The sequence below is a fragment of the Cottoperca gobio genome, chromosome 4, assembly GCF_900634415.1.
Source record: "Cottoperca gobio chromosome 4, fCotGob3.1, whole genome shotgun sequence".
Lineage (NCBI taxonomy): Eukaryota > Metazoa > Chordata > Actinopteri > Perciformes > Bovichtidae > Cottoperca > Cottoperca gobio.
The window spans coordinates 15,080,537-15,100,088 of NC_041358.1; the positions used below are offsets into that span (position 1 = coordinate 15,080,537).

The 19,552-nt window shown below is 41.1% G+C and overlaps 1 protein-coding gene across 1 annotated transcript in view; it reads left to right on the forward strand.

The window, feature by feature from the left end:
• The window catches only part of dennd1b (DENN/MADD domain containing 1B), a 100,952-nt gene extending 82,666 nt beyond the window's left edge, over window positions 1-18,286 (forward strand). Inside the window, exons 15-22 of the mRNA XM_029429068.1 lie at window positions 1,447-1,537; window positions 2,662-2,702; window positions 4,036-4,071; window positions 4,629-4,685; window positions 5,937-6,026; window positions 14,246-14,331; window positions 14,757-14,979; window positions 15,082-18,286. Coding sequence (XP_029284928.1) covers window positions 1,447-1,537; window positions 2,662-2,702; window positions 4,036-4,071; window positions 4,629-4,685; window positions 5,937-6,026; window positions 14,246-14,331; window positions 14,757-14,979; window positions 15,082-15,930 — 1,473 coding nt within the window. The 3' untranslated portion in view covers window positions 15,931-18,286. The remainder of the gene's footprint in view (window positions 1-1,446; window positions 1,538-2,661; window positions 2,703-4,035; window positions 4,072-4,628; window positions 4,686-5,936; window positions 6,027-14,245; window positions 14,332-14,756; window positions 14,980-15,081) is intronic.
• Window positions 18,287-19,552: the final 1,266 nt, after the last annotated feature.

Here is a 19,552-nt window from a genome sequence, read left to right on the forward strand (position 1 = left end):
GTCGCTAGTTAGCAGGCTGTCCCTGCGGACATGCGCCCTAAAACAACCTACACTGTTGTTATACTTTGGACACAGTCGCAGAGGTGGGAGTAGGATTGCAACAGTTATGACCTGACAATATGTTGCCGTCAAGAATTAAAAAAGAGTAGTGTGGCATTTGTTGTTGTCCTTGAAAATACAAAAGTGTGCGTGAACGGTAGGAGGTGTTGATTGTTAATTTATGCAATCGTCAGTCAAAATAGATTTTAACCGTTAAATCCAAATGCTTTTTATATACTCATTATTTTTGAATGATACTATTGCTGATTGTTAGCTGCTTTTCCCTCCTACCTTTTCCACAAATAAACTCTGAAGAGGGTTAACGGTTACATTTTTGTTTAATATTGAACATGAAGATTTAGAAAGAAATAAGTGCACGCAAACTGCTAGAAGTTCTTCAGCGCTTCTGCAGACCTTGGCTTCACATCTTGAAAATGAAAGAAAAGTACTATATTGCAGCTGCTTGGGTTTTCTTTCTTTCTTTCTTTCTTTCTTTTTTTTTACACCAGAATGTTGCCAAGATTAGCCCAAGGATTTCACTGCAAAGTATTATTTCCACACAGTGATTTGCTGATATTATAAGCGATGGGACAGGAAACTAACAGGAACTTGGGGGTCAATGCGGTTGGATTTAGCTAATAGAAAACAGTGCACCATATGTGTGACTGAGTGATCTACATTCACATAATTGTTTTAAAGATTTTCTTCATGTTCGGTATTAAGAAAGATGATATACGATATATATTTTTCCCTGCAAAAACTACAATACAACTGTAGTTAGTGTCACATAACTAAGCCTGTAAACTGCTCGGAGGAGGCACCACACCTCTTTTAATGCGCCAAGATTATAAGAAATGTGTTAAAAATAATTATTTTAATTCTTCCTTATTTGGCCTTGTCCTGTAAAAACTCACAAGGTCCTTCTCAGGCTTTTATGTCTAAAGGATGTTGTTAATTTTCTAATTTTCTAATGTTGAGGTATGTGTGTGTCAATGCGTGTGTGTGTGTGTGTGTGTGTGACTGCTTTTACTTTCTGAACATATTGAAGTGAGTTTGTGACTGTGCTCATGAAATGTGTAGCTGTCTTGGCTGTTGGGTCCATATTTATGACATGGAGTTTTATGCGCTCCATATTACAAAGGGAGGAAATGAAACTTCCTCATGTCTCAGACAGTGTGCAGCATGAAGTCTGCTGCCCTAATCCCTCACCTGCTCCACATTACCAAATCCCTATTACCTGCAACCCATCTAATCTTGGGATGTAGTTTCTGTCAGGTAGGATTAATAACAGCCCACTGTGGCCTGAGTGTTTGAATCAATGTGTATGTGTTTTGTATCTGTTTAAGTGCGTCCACTTATCCCCCCCCCCCTCTTCTTTAATAAGCACGTTGTAATTTATGGTTGTAGTTCATCGACGGACGGCTGGCCAAATTGAACGCAGGCCGCGGCTTCTCCGACGTGTTTGAAGAAGAGATCACAGAGGGGGGCTTCTGTGGAAGTGAGTAGTGCTAGACCTGTCCATCATATCACATTATATTTATTTGTCATATTTCGTGCTATCGTAGTTTTAAAGCAGTGAACACAACCAGGAAGAATCTTTAAAGAAAAGGCACTATGAGCCCTTTACTGCGTAAATAAAATGAACCTCTCTCTAAAAAAACTCTACAACAATGATGAAGTGATTAAAAAGGTTGCTATATAGGTAAAGACAGATATAAGTGTCTTTGTATGCGTTTTATAACATCCTGAACTACTTATTGTTTGTGTCATGTGTGTAGGCTGATGTTAAATGTCTCATGAACACACCTGTGACCACAGAAGGCACTTTAAATATGAATGCACTAACGAACTGTATTAAACAGAATTGTATCTTTGTCGTTTTTAATCAATAAATTGACTTAAAAATCTTTTTAAAAGAAAATGTCACACCTCATGGGGAATTGATTCATCTTTTTATACTCGACTGTTATTTGTTGTAAACAATGTTTTATTGGAACAAAGGTAACTTATAAATCTAATTGAATGTGGCAAAAGAAGATTGACAAAATAATTAATAATGTTTTGGCAGGATTGAGCATTATTACTTGTGGAGTTAGAAGTCCCACAGGAGCGTTCAGACAAATTATATCATTTTGATCACAACGCTTCAGGTTGTATTTACATGACAAGGAAGAAGAAATGGCATCCAGATGTTGCATCTAAAATCCATCATATTATTATCACTTGTGATCTTCACCCAAACCTCAACTGTCATCTGCAATCGTGTTCTCTAAACATTTGAGAGCCCTGGACACATAAACAAATCTCCTCTTTAAAGCAGTCCTCTGTTCTGCCCTCACACGTCCTTTATATCCAGTTACTAATACTTTCCATTCTCAGTAAATATTTTACTTAATTATTATTGATTATGTAAAAAATAATATGAAAGACTTATAGTGCACAAAATATATTTTATACTTGTTCAATACAGAAATGGTTTTGTCTACATTTTTTAAACGCTTTTTTTTTTAATGTGCGAGTGTCAAAGTGTAATATACATAGTTACCTTTGCTTTGCAATGTTAAGACAATGCTATCGAGTGAAAAATGATTAATTCATATTCTCTGTGTTTTATACCTCCAGGTAATTCAAGGTCTTACCAGCAATGGATGCACACTGTGAAGGTATTCACTGAAAGTCCTGCATATCATACCTAAATGCTTTTATCCATGGCTTTTTGTTACGTTTCACTCATTTCATTCCCGAGTTCGATTTAATTGAAGGTGTGATTGACACGACTCAGCGTTTGAAGTCCTGGTGTTGCCGTTGGAATGAAAGGGGCTGCCTGAATGTACAGATCCAGCTTGACTGCAGTTTGGTGTGTGAAACGGCGCGTGCAGCAGGACAGTGGAGACAGACAGGGAGGGAGACAGAAGTGATTTGACGTGACAAGACGTCCTCCGACATGACATGTTGATCTGGCAGCAAACACAGGCGTTACTCCGCTGAACCGACCCAAGAACATAGATCTCTCCCTCCTTCTTCATCTCCTGTCGCTCTCCTCCTCTCCTTTTCTTCCCCTATCCCTCTCTCTTTATCTTCCTCTCCCTCTTTTCATCTCTGTCACAGCCCCCCCCCCCCCCCCCCTCTGTCTCCCTCCCTCTCTCTCTCACTGAGTATCCCTCCCTCACCCTCCCTCTCTCCCCTCTCTCCCCACGCCGTCAGCTAAGGCTGAATTAGTTCTCTAGAGTGCTCTTCAAAGGTTTGTTAAAGTTCACATTTCCTGACTGACAGGGATCTATACGAGGGGCCTTCACCTCGGCCTCACTCCTCCTCTCCCTCTGCCGACTTCTGAAAAGCTGTCTGCCATTTACTCTGTTTAGCCGTTTAGCCGACGCTTTGTGCTTACACTAAAGACCAAACATAGAAAAAGAGTGAGACGCCAAAGGAGAGATGCAGCAACTCTGTGTGAGAGAGAGAGAGAGAGAGAGAGAGAGAGAGAGCAAGAGAGAGAGATATTGGGTGCCATGATGTCATTCTGCAGAACTCAAAGAAGAAATCAATCACGCACAATCCCTCCCATCGCTGCTTTAACCTGCTTCTAAATAAAAACCTCCTGAACGCTTTGAATCGTGCTGTTATCATGCCTCAGCTATATGATACTTTGCCTGGTGTCTCCACTTGTACACTGAAGTTGCATTACAATACTGTTAACAGCTGCAGAGGGAGTTTTGGTTGTGATATTGAAGATTATGTAAAATATGTCAATATACTGTACATCACAGTATGACACATGCATGCAGAAGTCACATGAAAAATAATCAAACTGATTGTCAAAGCATTTCTGCTCGAACCGAGTTATTGATGTTGAAATTTGATAAGATCACGATATGATTGCATGCTGTGTGCATATTATAAATATTTAATATGTCAATAATTTGAATGTGTGTATATGTGTGGAAACTCACTCAAAATGCCTCTAAGTGACTTACTAATACATTTCTGTGTCTATTACAGAGAGGAGGAGCACTCATCAACACAGCTGTGACTAAAGTAGGTTCTTCTGCAAAACGCTTAAATGGATTTTGCTTAATTAACTTCTCTTCTATGTGTACATTCCTTAAAAAGTCTTGAAAATGCCACTGAAACAGACCTCAGATTACATTCTTCAGGATGATTTGTGAAGGTTAATCAGTCTGCTTGAATTAACCATAAATTAACTTTAAAACTTGACTGTTTTGGAATTGACAGTGGCAGCGATGGGGAGAATGGTTCATGATTAGTGTGCGTTTGATGAGCAGTAGCGTGTCGTTACGTGCTGTACAATAGGTGGTCAGGGTGCCCTTTCATGTGTCCGCCTCCTGTTACTGCGCGAGGCTCTCTTATCCAGCCTTTTGTCTCCGTGTTTTTGCCACAGGGATCAAAGCATTTCTTGATGTTACATGAAACCAGAACAGAATGTTAATGCAACATGTTCTGATTAGTGTGTGTGTGTGTGTGTGTGTGTGTGTGTGTGTGTGTGTGTGTGTGTGTGTGTGTGTGTGTGTGTGTGTGTGTGTGTGTGTGTGTGTGTGTGTGTGTGTGTGTGTGTGTGTTGTTTTTCCTCCTAGGCCAAGAGTCATGCCAAGAGGGGCATCCGGGACATTAAGGGCAGACTTAAAGCGAGGGTGAGCAGCACGGACCTTCACACCTCTCTGTCACACATACACACGCTCGTAGAAACATGTGTGCACACATAATTCTGTTCTGGGGCGCACAGATACAGTAGACACACACCCCCCTCATAGAAACAGACAGGAAGGCTGCTTTACATGGAGTGTGTGATTCTGACGCTGGGCTCTTTAATGACTTTTGAAGCCTGCTTAGCGCTTTGTTCAGGGCTGTACATTTTTAACCAACGCCCCTCTGGCTATGGCCTGTCATCCGAGCCCCGGCCCCTCTTTCTCTTTTATTGTCTGCATATTTCATCAGTGAGCCTGTGATTTCCTCAAAGCTAATGTAACGAGGTGTATGTTTCCATAAGCCTGAAGAATTTGATAAGGCAATAGCAGTTTGATCTGTCAGTGGGAAACTGAGCAGAGAGGGCACTGATGATGAACACACAATGTTCTGCAGTGTGTATGTGCACAAACACACACACACACACACACACACATATATACACACACACACACACACACACACACACACACACAAGAGGCAAAAAGAGGTGTTGAAATCTATTTGATTTGAAGTTAAACAGATTTCCTGTGTGTTCATAAATTCATTCCCAAATACACAAATGAATTAATTTGACTTTCACACTTAATCTGCTGCACAATTATTTAGCTGACAGCCACAGATGTCTACACAAGGACCCCAAAGCACAAACATATTGAAGTTAAACTCATCAGTGGTGGTTACCTTGAATATAATTGTTATAACCTTGTAGAGAATGTTTTAAATGATAAGGCTGGTGATATTAAAGATATCTGCTGTTAACAAATAAGTCCATGAAAATAACAAAACCAACAATATGTTACTTCTTCTGTCGACATTTGTAGTACCGTCTTCGTGGATCTCACACCCAAACGCATTTGATCTTACTGAAGACATAAATCTTTTTAAAAAGTTTCTATATCTTAATTTTTAAAAAGCTTCAGTGGATAAATGGTGCATTTGTAAGGGACTATTTTTAGGGGCGGATTTGGTGCACTACTGAGTATTCATAATAACAGAACGTTGTGTGTAAAAACAAACAAATTGGACAAAGAGCATCACTGCTTTAGTTCAGTCGTCACCTTCATTCTTTTAATTGAATGTGGTGAGGTTCTTTCACGTTCAATGCAAATACACAATATTCTAGCACATATTTCAGTCGGTTTAGTTCATTTACAACACTAGTCATTTAAGATTTACATTCATCGTTTCTCTCTCAGGAAGAAGAAGAAGAGGGGATGATGGTCTGTGCAGGGTCTCCCACCAGCACCAAGAGCCTGTCTCCAAGGAGACTGCAGAAAATGAGACGGGTATGATACACACACACACACACACACACACACACACACACACACACACACACAGATGCACATCAGTAAATGAGTTAACTAAATGTACCCTGGCTGATCATACCAGAGCTCAGTTTTCACTTGACCGACATGGATGCAGTCTTCCACGTCTGTGCTCCTTCTTTCCACGTTTTGCTCTCGTTTCATTCTATCTTCCTCTCTCCATCCACACTCTTAAATCTCCATCCTCCTCTCTCTCTCTCTTCTCCCTTTCTCCCTCTACTTTCCTCTCTCTTGTATCAGCTATTGGAAGTACAGTAGTTTGTCAGGGTGCCAAATGTAATGATAAGCATTTTTTTCCTTCCAACGTACTCATGTTGTACATTCAGTATTTTTCTCTGAACAGCACGGACAGTAGAAGCAACTCATCTGCTGGTCAGCATTTCCTCTGAAGAATTTGCTTGTGCACCATAAGTGGATAGCACATTTTTTTTTTTCTTTGTTGTGTGCAGAGCTGGCATACAACGTGCAAGCGCATGCACACTCACAAAATACACATTCATCAATAAATTTATCAAGGGACGTAAAACCGTTAGAAAATGAGAAGACACGGCAGTGTAAATGAAAACGTGCACAAATAGTTCTTGGAGTAGGATGTTTAGTTTAATGTAATTAAAATTGCACACTTCTGTACGGTATTTAACACATACAGCCTCCGGTTACTAGTTATATATCCCACCTTATATCTATACCTCTGTACTCCCAACTGGAGCTTTTCCACTTTCTTATTGCTAAATAAGAAAATGCCAAGTGGACTCCCAAGTCTGTCTAAAACAAATTAAAAAAAAAGGAAAAAAAAACATGCCTGCATGCACAGACTGACATTTTGGTCACAGTCATGTAAGAGTGTGATTAGGAGAGGTTTTTGCTGTCTCTAATTAGCGTTCTGTTTCCTGTGTGTGTGATGAGGCTGGAAAGTCTTAGCGCAGAAGAAGGTGTGACGGCCGGGGGAGAGGAGAGGAACGGCAATTAGGGCTTTTCTAAAGGCCTCCTCGGACACCCTCTCCCCCCCCCCCTCCAGCTAGTGCAGCACACACAAAGACCGGCCAACCCAACACACACAGATTAACAGTTAACATGCAATTGATGTGCGCACACACCCACAAACACGCATGTACACCGCATTCAAGATATACACACTCTCACACCCCTGTCCCTGCCATAGAGGCCTGTTCATTGCCACAGTAACGGGTCCCTGGAGACCACTGGAGGAGGGACACGCAGGATCGCATGTCCCACAGCACTAGTTATGTGTGTGTTTGTGTTTATTTATATATATATATATATATATATATATATACATATACACACACACACACACAGCATAGTCCATCAGCTTCTCTTCAGCTGCTCTTCCCGTTCTTCACTTTTCCTTTCTTAGCATTACTTATACTTTATAACCCGGTGTATTACCCGGACCCCTACACATTAAAGACACAACCCCCCCCCCCCCCCCCCCCCCCAGGAGGAGACTGCACTCTGACGTCCCAGGATTTTTTTTTTTTTATGTCAACTGAAACTAAGACTGGAAATTGAGAAGCCAAGAGAGCCTTGGTAATTTATGGTCTGTCATTGTGCAGTAACCCCTGAAAGATGGAAACTCTTCAAAACAGAACATTTTACTGGACATAGTTGGCTTTTTCAGTGTTTTATTGTTTTATTTTTCTCATTATAGTCATATTAGCTTGCTTTATGTCATTTTAAAGAACATTACTCAAAGTAAAAAGTTTTTTGTGTCCGGTTCAGGAAGAATGTTGTTTTGTTTATAAACTACCTCGGCAAACATTATTTGGGAAGTACATAATTAAATAAAGACTCTTTTAGGTTGCTCATGGACTTTTTTTCTAAAGTAGCTAGACTCTATGCCATTTATTTACTTTCACCTGACTGTTTACAGCGCACCGTATTTACATTTCAGTTAGTTCAAAAGAATGTTGGAGGAAAATATAGCTATTGTTCTTGCTCGCTCTTATCTCTCCGCCTCTATCCTTTCTATCTGCTTTCTTTTCTTTTTTTCAGATTGCTTCCTATAAAAAGTCTTGAGACTTTGCTCTGCCCACAACTGTCTTGACCAGTTGTTCGTTGCACGAGAGAAGCTCTCAGTGGGACTAACCTGGTTAAATAAAGGTTAAATAAAATAGAAACCCTTACCTTTATCCTCGTACCTCCCCCGCCTTTCGTGCCCACACACAGACACCTATAGCAGGACCTACTCTTATTCCTCACTCCTTATTCTTTAAATATGTCCCACTCCGTCTCTGAAGACGAACCAAGGTCTCGTCTTTGTGCATACAATCTCAACATTGCAATGACAATGTCTTTCATTTCCAATCCTGATATATTATCTTCCTAAAATACAAACAAAATATCTTACTGGTCTTGAATTTAAACTGTACCTCGAGGCTAATTATTTAAAAAGCCTCTCGGTGTAACACAATATAGTTCAGCACAGCGACACACAAAAACCTGTGAAGTTGAATCAGCGCCTCTTCTTTAAAAAGGTTCGACTAAACCTTAACATTCATAAAGGCAGTATTGTGCTTCATTAGTTTTAGCTAATGTAGGTGAACATATCAAACCTATTTTACTGGCAACTGTGTGCATATTGAAGCTAGTGCGATGCTCCTGCTTATTGAACAACGGTTATGCCTAATTGAAAGGAAACTCACAATCAACATAAGATATTTCTATGTGTGTGTTTGTGTGTACATATATGTATTTTCTTTATAAGACTTTGAGACACATTTTTGCATTGTGTCCTTAGCTACGGTACATATACTCCAAAAGCACCTTGTGTCCTTTCCACACGTCCATACTTCTGACCTTGCGACCAGCAAGCATTAATGTACCTGCTTATATAAATTCAGAAACATGTTGTCATCTGGCGCTCCCAAAATGTGATCTGATTAAAGACATTCCATCTTCTTGTGTAAAAGAAAAAACCTGATACATTTTTATCATTCATCTTCTTTTTTTTTTTTTTTCTTTTGCAAACCCCTCCATGTCTGTCCTTGAAATTAAATGAATGATCTTGGAGAAGCTTCCTTTAATTAATCATAGCAAAAAATAATCAGAGTTATGAAATTCATATTCTATTTGATCAGCCAACACATGTACCAAAGTGAAAGTGCTGCTGTCATTTCTTTCGTACATATTTCAGCCTAACTGGCAATGTGGGTGATTCGCAGTGTTTGGTGAGCTTGTTGATTAAGAATGTAGGAGTAATCCTCTCGTTTGAGAAAAACAAGACTGAATTGGACTGCTAACTTCTTGTCTGATACAACAAACTACAACCATTGTTCTGGATCCGTATGGTTTTGTGTGCGTGTGCCACGTCTGTTTTTAAATTCTGTATATCTGGTGTGTGTGTGTGTGTGTGTGTGTGTGTGTGTGTGTGTGTTTTATGTGGTATTGTGCTATAAGCATCTGCAAAGAGAAAGTGTGTCTGCACCTCAGCGCTTTTGTACATGAGCGTGTATTTGATTGTGTGTGCTGTGTGTACACTAACGTGCATGCATTTAGCAGTCTGCCTCAGGTTGGAGACAGCACAATGACAGCTGTTAAGAGAGCGGAGGAGAGTCGAGGTTGGGGCAGTGTTATGGACAATGACAGCCAGCAGGCTTGTGGCCGGGCTCAGCCGCAGGCTCTGGACTCTTCACCTGGTGAGGCAGGAGAGGTGCCAGCCTGGAAAACACCATATCGCCTAGGGTGGAGGGGAAACAGGGAGCTGACAAAGATGTAAAACAGAGGAACAAAGTCACATGGATACTTCAGTGTGTACATGCTGCAGTGAGTGTATGCATGGGGGGATGTGTCTGTGTGCTCCATCAGTGGGAGACAGCGCATGTGTTCATGGCCAGTGGACACATATGTGCACTGTACACATGACTTGTGAAGTGTTATAACGGGGGAATATGTATAGTTGTGTGATTTATAATGCTCATAAAGCATTGCATAGACATTATGTTAAGAACATGATAGAAAATGCTATAATATGAATACTTTCTGGGCAAACTGAATAGCTTCTAACTGTTTCACAGCCTATTCATGAACTGTAGATTATAAAGCATACAGTTTGTGTGTGTTATAATTCATAAAAGATTACATTTGATGTATTTGTAAAGGGAGAATAGCTCAAATATGCTTAGAATAATTGTACGATTAAAATCGTATGGCAAATATTGTTAGATGAATAGTTAGGATGCATTACAATGAACTTTAAGTACAGTGGCTCTGTCCATAGCAGTGTGTGTGTGTGTGTGTGTGTGTGTGTGTGTGTGTGTGTGTGTGTGTGTGTGTGTGTGTGTGTGTGTGTGTGTGTGTGCGCGTGCGTGTGTGTCTTCATGGTTATTTGTATGCATTTGTAGTCTCCACTTCATTTAGTTTCTCCCCACTTCAGAGACCAACTGGTTTCCTTGCTGAAACCAAAGTGCCATCTCCTGGCACCTTCAAAGTACTGCACTGCACCCATTCACAGAAAGACACCTGGTGATATTACTGGATGAGTTTAGTTTAGTCCGACAGAATGAGCATAATGCACATTTTCCTTATTTTATATCACTCCTTTTTTTGAGCGAAAGAGAAGTTGGCTTTCAGTAACAGCCAGTTGGACAGACGAGCAGTGGATCTTGCCTCAAACGCTGTTTTTCTTGTGAGTGAGCAGCTCTTAAACAGACTTGGCCGTACTTCTGCAAAGGCTCTGCCTCTCCCCAAGGTTTGTTTGCATTTTACCGGCATCTCTTTACATACACTGCCAAGCTGTGAGATCAGTGCCCACTCAGAAATACCATATGAAATGTATAATGTAAGACTGGCTATTAAAGTCCGCTAGCGTTTGGCCCTGTCACAGAGAGGCATAGTTGTTCCGCATAATCGGTCATGCAGGGAAAGAAGGGAAGAGGAGGGGAAAGTTTGTTTCTCCAAATGCAGCTACTAAAATGGATGGTGATGACTATTTTCCCCTCATAACCACAGAAATGAAATGTCATTTGTTTTATCAAATCTGAGGCCCCTTCGATATGTTTCATACCTTTTCTTATTGTAATAGGAAGGCCAGGGTATAAAGGGTTAGAGTAAAGGATAAGTTATGTCATGTTTGCAATTCTACCCTCATTTGCTCACAATCCACCACTGCACAGGTTTGTAAGTGGATGTTTATGTGTTGCTTTTTATATCTGAAGCCCAAACTAGAGGTAATCAGGATTCTTTTACTTCTTTCGCCAGGTACTCAGGAACTCAGATCAAAGTAAAAAATAAAATTATAAAATAATGTACAAATAATGAAGACATGTTTCCTTCAGGGTAAAAAAAAAAAATAAGAGCTTCACTTTAAAGCAGAAGCTGAGATTTCAAATGTCTGATTTAAGAAAAACACAAGGATTTTCTCCCTTTTCCGACATACTGGATTGAGCTGGATTTATGAAACCTGACCATTTTTATTATTTTCATGACTTCTTCTCCTCCTGACTAGTTCGCTCTCTGCGATCTGTACGGTCTCACTTGTGGCGACGTGGTGGAGAGGAAGGGAAGCGAGTGCCAGACACAGAAACGGTGACATCTGTCACTGACAGCAGAGTGATGGTGGGAGACAGGAAGGCATAGAGGGGGGGAGGGGGGTAGATTTACTTTTTCAGTGTCACCTTTCAGCTTCCCATTAGCCGACTGCGAGAAGCTAATGAAGAAGCAGTATGATAATCTGTTGTTCTGCTATTTCATGCTTTCCACTGTCCTGTCAGGCCGGGGGAGGTATGCAGAGCTGTCACAGCTTTAACACGGGGCCTGTTCGCACTGGTTGTGGATGTCTACATTTGAAGCGTCTCTCTATATTTTTGTTGTTTTTACATTGACATACAGTACATCTAATTTTAGATTTCAGATTTAACTGATGCTGTTGATTTTGACAGCTTCAGAGGAGCAGCAATATTGTGTTCGAGTGACTAACAAAAGCGTGCTTTGTTCCTCACATTACTAGCTAAATGAATGCCCTAGGTTGGTACATTTATAAAATAAAAAAAAGTGTGATAAACCCACTCCTATCGTAAAATGCTTGGTTGTAAATAGTTTAATCTTAACTGCTGCACTAAAGGGTCACAGTGAAGAGAGGGAATGACAAATTGATAAAGCCGTGAAGTGAGGTACCATCCATTTACTGCTCCCTATGGAACTTCCTTTTGTAGACGGCACCAAAGCTGTAACGGAGATCAGAGGGCCGGGCTTCATGACCTGTGTCTGGTTGTGTTTGGGTTCACCTTGCTTTAATAAACACCTAGACACAGAGAGAGGCCCTGCTTCCCTAAACACAGCTCTCTTGCACAAATACGCAGTCTAAATATCAACATACGGCAACATGTGTTTGTGGTGTTTGTATGTAACTGTTTCTGTCCAAACCCCACCCATCCCGAGTGTCTCACAGGTGCATCTCCGCTCCGCCGGCCCACTTTAGCAGGCTGGCATATCGGCCTGGCCCCAGATTTACTGCCCTGACACAGGAATCCATTAAAGGCTGTTTAGAGATCCCAGGCCTGAGCCCCTCTGAAATTTCTTTCATTATAGCTCCAAGCTACCATGGAAGGGGAGCGGCTCGGCCAATCAGCGGTGCCACCACATGTGTTCGTGTTTAGCTCGATGGCTGAGAGGCTTAAGTGGCTACTGCACACATCTCCTCCGCTGACTTTTATGGAGAAAATGGCACTTTAACTCTTTGTGTTTTTTTTTTTTTTGTAATAGGGTGCGTATGTGACTGAGTGTGTATATGTGGGTGTGTATGTCTTCCCTGGCCGAACACAGGCCCTAAATGAGGCCAGGCCAGCCACACGTTACATTCCGCCTGTCTGGCTGGCACTGCGTCGACTAATCAAGACCTGCTTGGTTCACGGTTCCAAAAATGCCCCCCTTCCCCCTATCCTATCATTCTTTGGGGCTTTGAGGAATCTTTCCTCACCTCTCGATACTTCCTTCCTTCCTTCGTTTTATTAATTCCCTTCCTCCGTGTTCTTGTCTCCAGTTTTTTTTTTTGTGCCTTTCATCATAAGTGTTTCTTACTGTTCTTCACCTTTTTGTGTCTCTGATTTTCCGTTTACCGCAACCACAACGCAAGCACACAAACACCAGAGTCTTCTCTTCTTTAACACACCCCCGTATTCCACGCACTTTTAGGCTTGTAAAGAGCCTTTTCTTCAGTATTTGGTCTTTGATAATGTGGCTAACGTGAGTCTACAGAGAAAAATGCAGAGAAGTCAGGGAGGTGGAGCTAAGCCGGTGTATAAAGAACGCAGGGGGAAAAATGCAGTACTTCCTAATGCTTACTGTACCCCATGAGTGCTTGTGTGTGTGTGTGTGTGTGTGTGTGTGTGTGTACAAAAAACACACGAGACTGAAGGACAATTTGAGATATCACCAAAAACACAGGCACAGGAAGTGTGCAGCACTGTGTAAGAAGGTAAATGGGCAAAATGCAAATAGTGTAAATTAGAAAGTGAGAGATAGTGTTAACATAAACGAACATGTGCATGCAGTGAGAGAGGAACATGTGCGTGCGTCGTAGTGGAAGGCATGTTAATAAGTGGCCTGGGGCAGATTTGGGCTCCCATGGGGAGAGTCCTGCCCTGCTCTGTAAAGCTCCTGTCTCTTCTTTAACCCGCCCATTAAATATGGTACACAGGTGGCTTATTAAACCCACTGTGTCAGACAACTACAGTACACACTGATCATTCAACACTCTGCAATGACTAATACAATCACGTGCACTGGTGTCGCAATGCAAAGGATTAATGCAGTTATCCATATCCTAACTCACACTGAGCACGTAGCTTTTAGTTTGCATATAATGCTGCGTTTGATAAAATACTGCGGGGGATTTTATAGATTTTTATACCTGGACCATAATTTGACAAATTTAGTCTCAAGCCTCGGGGTCCAAGCTCATTAAATACGCTGGTGCTCGTGTCTTATGGGGACGCAGCAGACACAGACCTGCATCTTTTCTCTATCAGGTTCCAAGTTGTAGTTTTATGAAAAGCTGTACCTCAGCAGAACGTCTAGACACCATGTTTATCAGGAACCTTGTATCTTTAAGCTGAGACCCCCCCCCCCCCCCCCCTCCTCCCCGGGTCCACTTTTATTGTTTTATCTTGTTATGCTTTGTGTCTTACTACATCCACTTGTTGTGTTCTAATTAACAGCAAAACTTCAACAAGTATCACATGAGCATGGGCCCTCGAGATCTTGGCTACGGGCTCGATGATGATGAGCTGGACAGTGCAAGCAAGTAGGTTCTCCTATTTTTACATTTTGGCACTGAAGCCATTTTCGTGTTGTTTCAAGTTTGTTTGTCATGTATGTCGAGATATTGGAACTTTTGCTGGCTGACTGAGACATTTTATTTAAAAAGATTTGATAGCGGGTTAAAAGTCGCTTTTCCGAGCACATTTCTTACTCATGATAATACTGCCCCCAAGTGGACATATTGAGTAACAGAATAAGTTGACAAACGTCACTCATAGATGTAACTGCTTCTTCTCAAAGGAAGTGGTTGTTACAGTGTTGTTCTCAGTGATATTCACAGTTATACATTATATACATTAAATATTATGTTTGAATATTCCCAACCTTGCTTAGCATTTGATGCTCTCTCAGAAATATGGTTATTTAATGAAATAGAATACAGTTTAACTCGTTCTGCCTCTGTCTCAGGATTTCCTCAGAGGACAGTGGGGACGTCCCTTCGTACATCGAGGACAGTGACGACTCCTACTCACTAGAACTAGACATGGACTCCTCCCGCTCCGACCAGATGACCCTGCTGGAGGAAATCCTGGACTCTCTGAACACCTCAACGGTGGAGCAAGGCAAACTCAGCGCTGCCAAGAGCCTGGACTTCTTCAGGTCCATGGAGGATTTAGACTACAAGGTCCCGGTACGCAAGAGAGATGGACGAATGTGAAGGATGTAAGATACATTGATGGATTGAGGACAGATGGGTATAGATATAGTATATCATTGTTTTTTTCTGTTCCAGAGCAAGCCCAAACCTTCCTGCGAATCTAAACCTGCAGATGAGTGTGGCTGTGGCGGAGGCGAGGATCATGGCGGCTGGAATATGGGCCAGGATGACAGCGCGGTCCACGGAAAACACCTCCCCCCGTCCCCACGCAGACAGCTCAACAAGAGCAGCTTGAAGGTGTCAAAGAAACTCGCAGTGCCCATCATCACAGCTACACCCCCAGAACAGGAGGCTGACGGCTCCAGGTCACATCAACTCAACTCTGACCCTCACCCTCTACCTCCAGGGCCACAACCAGGAGACCGCTTCTGCTCCTCGCCCTCAATGTCCCATAGAGTTACGCCTATGCCGCCATCTCCCTCTCTCTCTCACACCTACAGTTCTCCAGCACCTGTTTCTCACCCAAACTATTCTCCTGTGCCAGCGGCCCGGTCTCGGACCGTCTCAGACCCCCAAGGCAACACGGAGCCTCTTCAGGTGCAGAACCAGACTTCCTCCACGAGCATCCTGAGGAGGAAGGTGCTGTCCAAGGAGACAGTGAAGCACTACCACGAAAAGGCCCTCCAGAGGCAGGGCAGCAAGGGCCAGCAGGAGAGTCAGGGCAGCCCGTCGAAGCAAAGCCATTCAGCTATGCAGGTCCCGTGGGAGAAAGAGGTTTCCAAGGAGGGGCTCCTGGGGCTCGGCATGTGCCTTGGTCAGGGTAAAAGCTCGGGGGCGGCTGTGGTGCAGGATCAAGGCCTCCTCGAGGAGATTGAGTCCATGTGTTGCCTCGGCTCAGTCCTCCACACCAGCCTGCAGCTGTCGCAGGTTCACTGCAACAACAGTCACCACCAGGTCCAGAGCAAAGCCACAGACGAGTCGTAGGGACGTCAAAGACTCAGTGGCTGTGAAACGCCATAGGTTCTACTGAAATCCATTCACTGTAATTCTTCTATTACAACTAGCCACAGTCTCAGAGAACAGGATCTTTTTTATCTCAACTATCAGGAAACATTATGAACAAATTGATGTCGTACAGACACAGAGAGTCACAGCCTCTAGAGCAGGAAATAGGAAGAGATCTTTCAAGACGTTTCTGTGTAAAATAGAGCCCTAATAAAGTTATTTTCGTAAAACAAGTGAAAACAAAATCCCGCCAGTGTTAGTCAGAATATTTTAACCACTATCTCACTACAGGGGAAGATTTGTTCACTTTCAATGCGAGACACAAGAGCTACTTTTCCTCTGATTGAATCGGATACTCTGATAAAAACGTGGTAGTTTATATAGTTTTCATTTCTTCAAACAAGGGAATTGTCTTGTGAACGGGGAGAACGGCTCTTCAAAAACACAAACTGAGGCCAAAGGTGTTGAGATTGTTTTGTGTTTTTGAGTGCAGCGAGAGGTTTCACTTGTTTTAAGAAAATACAACTTTATAAACTCAGTTACAAAGTTACTCAAATATAAAAAGACGTGATAAGAAGAAGATTTCTGCAGTGTTGTTACTGCTCATCGTAGTATTTATATCTGTAATCCTCTACATCTATGTAGCATATTCACAATGTAAAAGCGGAAGAAAAAAAAGACCCGTGAATTACATTTTAGGTCAAATATAAGAAGCCAGCCGGCAACGGAGGAAGTTTCCATCTTCACTTGAAGGAATTAAGAAAACGCTTGGTACTTTGTGAGGATGAAGAAGGGATGATGTCTCCTCAACACGTCATTATGTCTTTTATTCTGTGTTCCAAACATTTCACGTGATCAAGTTAAAATTGCACTTGTAGATTTTACAAACTGTACTCAGTCTTGACCACCTGGTACTAAAATCATTTGACCAAAACGACAAAGTCAAACAGGATTTTCAGACGCAAACTCCACTCTGGCTTTTGAAACTAATTATACACTGTGTAATGTAAATGTTTGATATCACCATGCCTTAAATGGACATGTGATTTGTTTTTGATACTCTGATGTCTTACTCTATAGATACCATACAGGTACTTTGTAATCTCAGATCTTAAATGCAACAGTTCGTAGTACTCAACAGCACTGTATTTCTCTGGATTACTAGAATAGTTATTATATACCATATTCTTCAAGCTGCTGTTTTTAAATAGCATTCCAGATACTGAGATGTGCACGTAGAAACCTCTCTCTGGCTCTCTCCTCTGAGTTCCTCAGGACACTTCTGTCACTCTGAAGAGAAGCAAATACAGTCAAAAGTTAAAGTGCACAATCTGACAATGCCAGTGTCAATGTCCTTTTTCTTTTTCTTTCTCCATCATCACCACTCTTCCACTCATGTTGTCTCTCCTATTTGTCTGCCTTGTAGTCCTTTCAGCACATCTGACGTTCACTGTCGACCTTAAAAATGGAGGCCGGTGGCTGCAGAAGCTAATATGTGGATGTGGGAACAAATCACATGAAACAATGCGTTGTGTACCAATTATCCAAATCTGTCCGGTCCGACTGAAAACATAAAAATATCTAACTTCAGTTTTACTAAAGTCAGTAAATTCCTATAACAGCTTTAAACTCAAATAGGAGTAAAAGATGCATTTGTTGTGGACAGATTTCCTGCTTGTAGGAAACATGAATTGTCTTTCTTTGGTATTATTTGGTCATATTAAGAGAAATATACAATGTCATCAGACTTATCACATAAGTCAGTCTTCTGTCTGTCTGTCTTTCTTTGCTCACGGGAGGAAACGCAATCTCTGCCCTTCTAGGTTAGAGTCACACACTGTAATGAAGTGCAGTGGTTGATGATTGTACTGTAATGAAGCAATACGGTTCTCCTCAGAGAGTAGCTACATGGATGTCATGTGTACAGAGTCTAAAGTATTTCTATAGCAGACTCTCCTGTGGAGAGAAACGCTGCGTCCAGAGACTGTAGGTTCCAATCATTCTCTGCGTCGCCACAAACCCAAAAGAAGAAAGGTTTTTCATGTGCTTGTGTTGGGATTATTACATTTATGGTTCGTTGTTCTTATGATTTACGCCAGACGCCAGTCGGTGTGGCAGTTTAATAGCAGCTATTTCTCTGCTTTTTTAGTGCTGCTCTGCGTTAACGATTTGCTCATAAAGTCTTTGGCGTGCTTCTAAAAGCCCAGGAATCAGTCCTAGTAATTCCAAAAAGGAGAAGAAGAAAAAAAAAAACTCCAGACAAATCTCTGCACTGGCCTTATTCATTGTAAACACTTTGTAAAAACTTATTTACTATGCAAATATTTAAAATGATCAACAACACAAAAAGGTCGGTTTTCTTTAACAGACATTATAATGCACGAGTCTACTTGAAAAATAATCACAACCAATATAGTTTCTAGTGGGAGTAGGCCTCATGTGTCCCTAAATGAATAAATATGAAAGTGTATTTAACTGTGTGTGAGCTGAGGTGTGTCTGACAGAAATGTGTGTATGGTGTGCCTTATACAATAAGAGTAGCACCCAGTATAAACAGAACAAGGTACAGTGTTATAGAAAGGAGGTGTATGCAATGTTTTCAGACCACCTTGAGTAGAAGTAAGAAGATTGAGCATTATGTTATTTATATGATAAACAGAGCTGGGTTTGTCCTTAGAAACTGCTTATAGCTGTTTTGTTTTTCAGTTTGGGCCGCAGTCCAGCTGGAGTTACTCAGTGTTTTCTTTGTTTTGCTGCAGTGGTCGGTGGGAATCTTCTGTCTGTATTTAATAGAAGATCTTTACATGTCTTTGGGTTATTTTACTTTTTGTAAATTAGATTTTTTTCTTTGAATTGTTCTATTATGTGATTCCTTGTTTAGTTTGTGTTCTTTTATTTCCTTTTTTACTAGTTTACTGTATTCTAAATGTTTCTCAGAGGAGTTTCTCTAGTTGACTTCATATGGATGAACATTTATTTTCAACTGAATAGATGTGTATTTTTGCTGGCTTGAGTTTATTTTACATGGATAATATATGATTGGTGTAAAAAAAAAAAGAAAAGAAAGAAAAGACACCTAATATTTGAATGTTTTAGATTTTATTTTTGAAAGAAGAAAAAATAGAGAATATTAACAAATGTCCCATGTAGCCATTCATGTTCAAAAGCATTTGACAACTTCTAATCAAAAATAATAATAATAAGCAGAGGCTGGCGCTTGCTTGTACATGATACAATGCTTATTGTTGTATCTGCATGTACCTGTATGTGTTGTATGCTATGAATATTTGTTTTGACAGTCTATTCTGCAGTCTGTTGGTATTAATTATTATCTCAGTATTTAGCGCTTCCATCAAATCGAGAATGATGGAAATAACTTTGGGTTTCGCACAATACACTCATTCTGCCTTGCAATAGGTTTTGTGGCCATCTGCCTTGCATTTTATGTATTTGAAAACATTTCTACTTTAGTTACTAGCTACTATAAATCCAACCCGAGAGGTTTGTGGGAAGAAATACTTAAATGTAATTTATTAACAAATAAATTCTTGTTAGGGGATTTGCATTTCAATGTCTGCAAACGTGTGATTACTAAGGATAA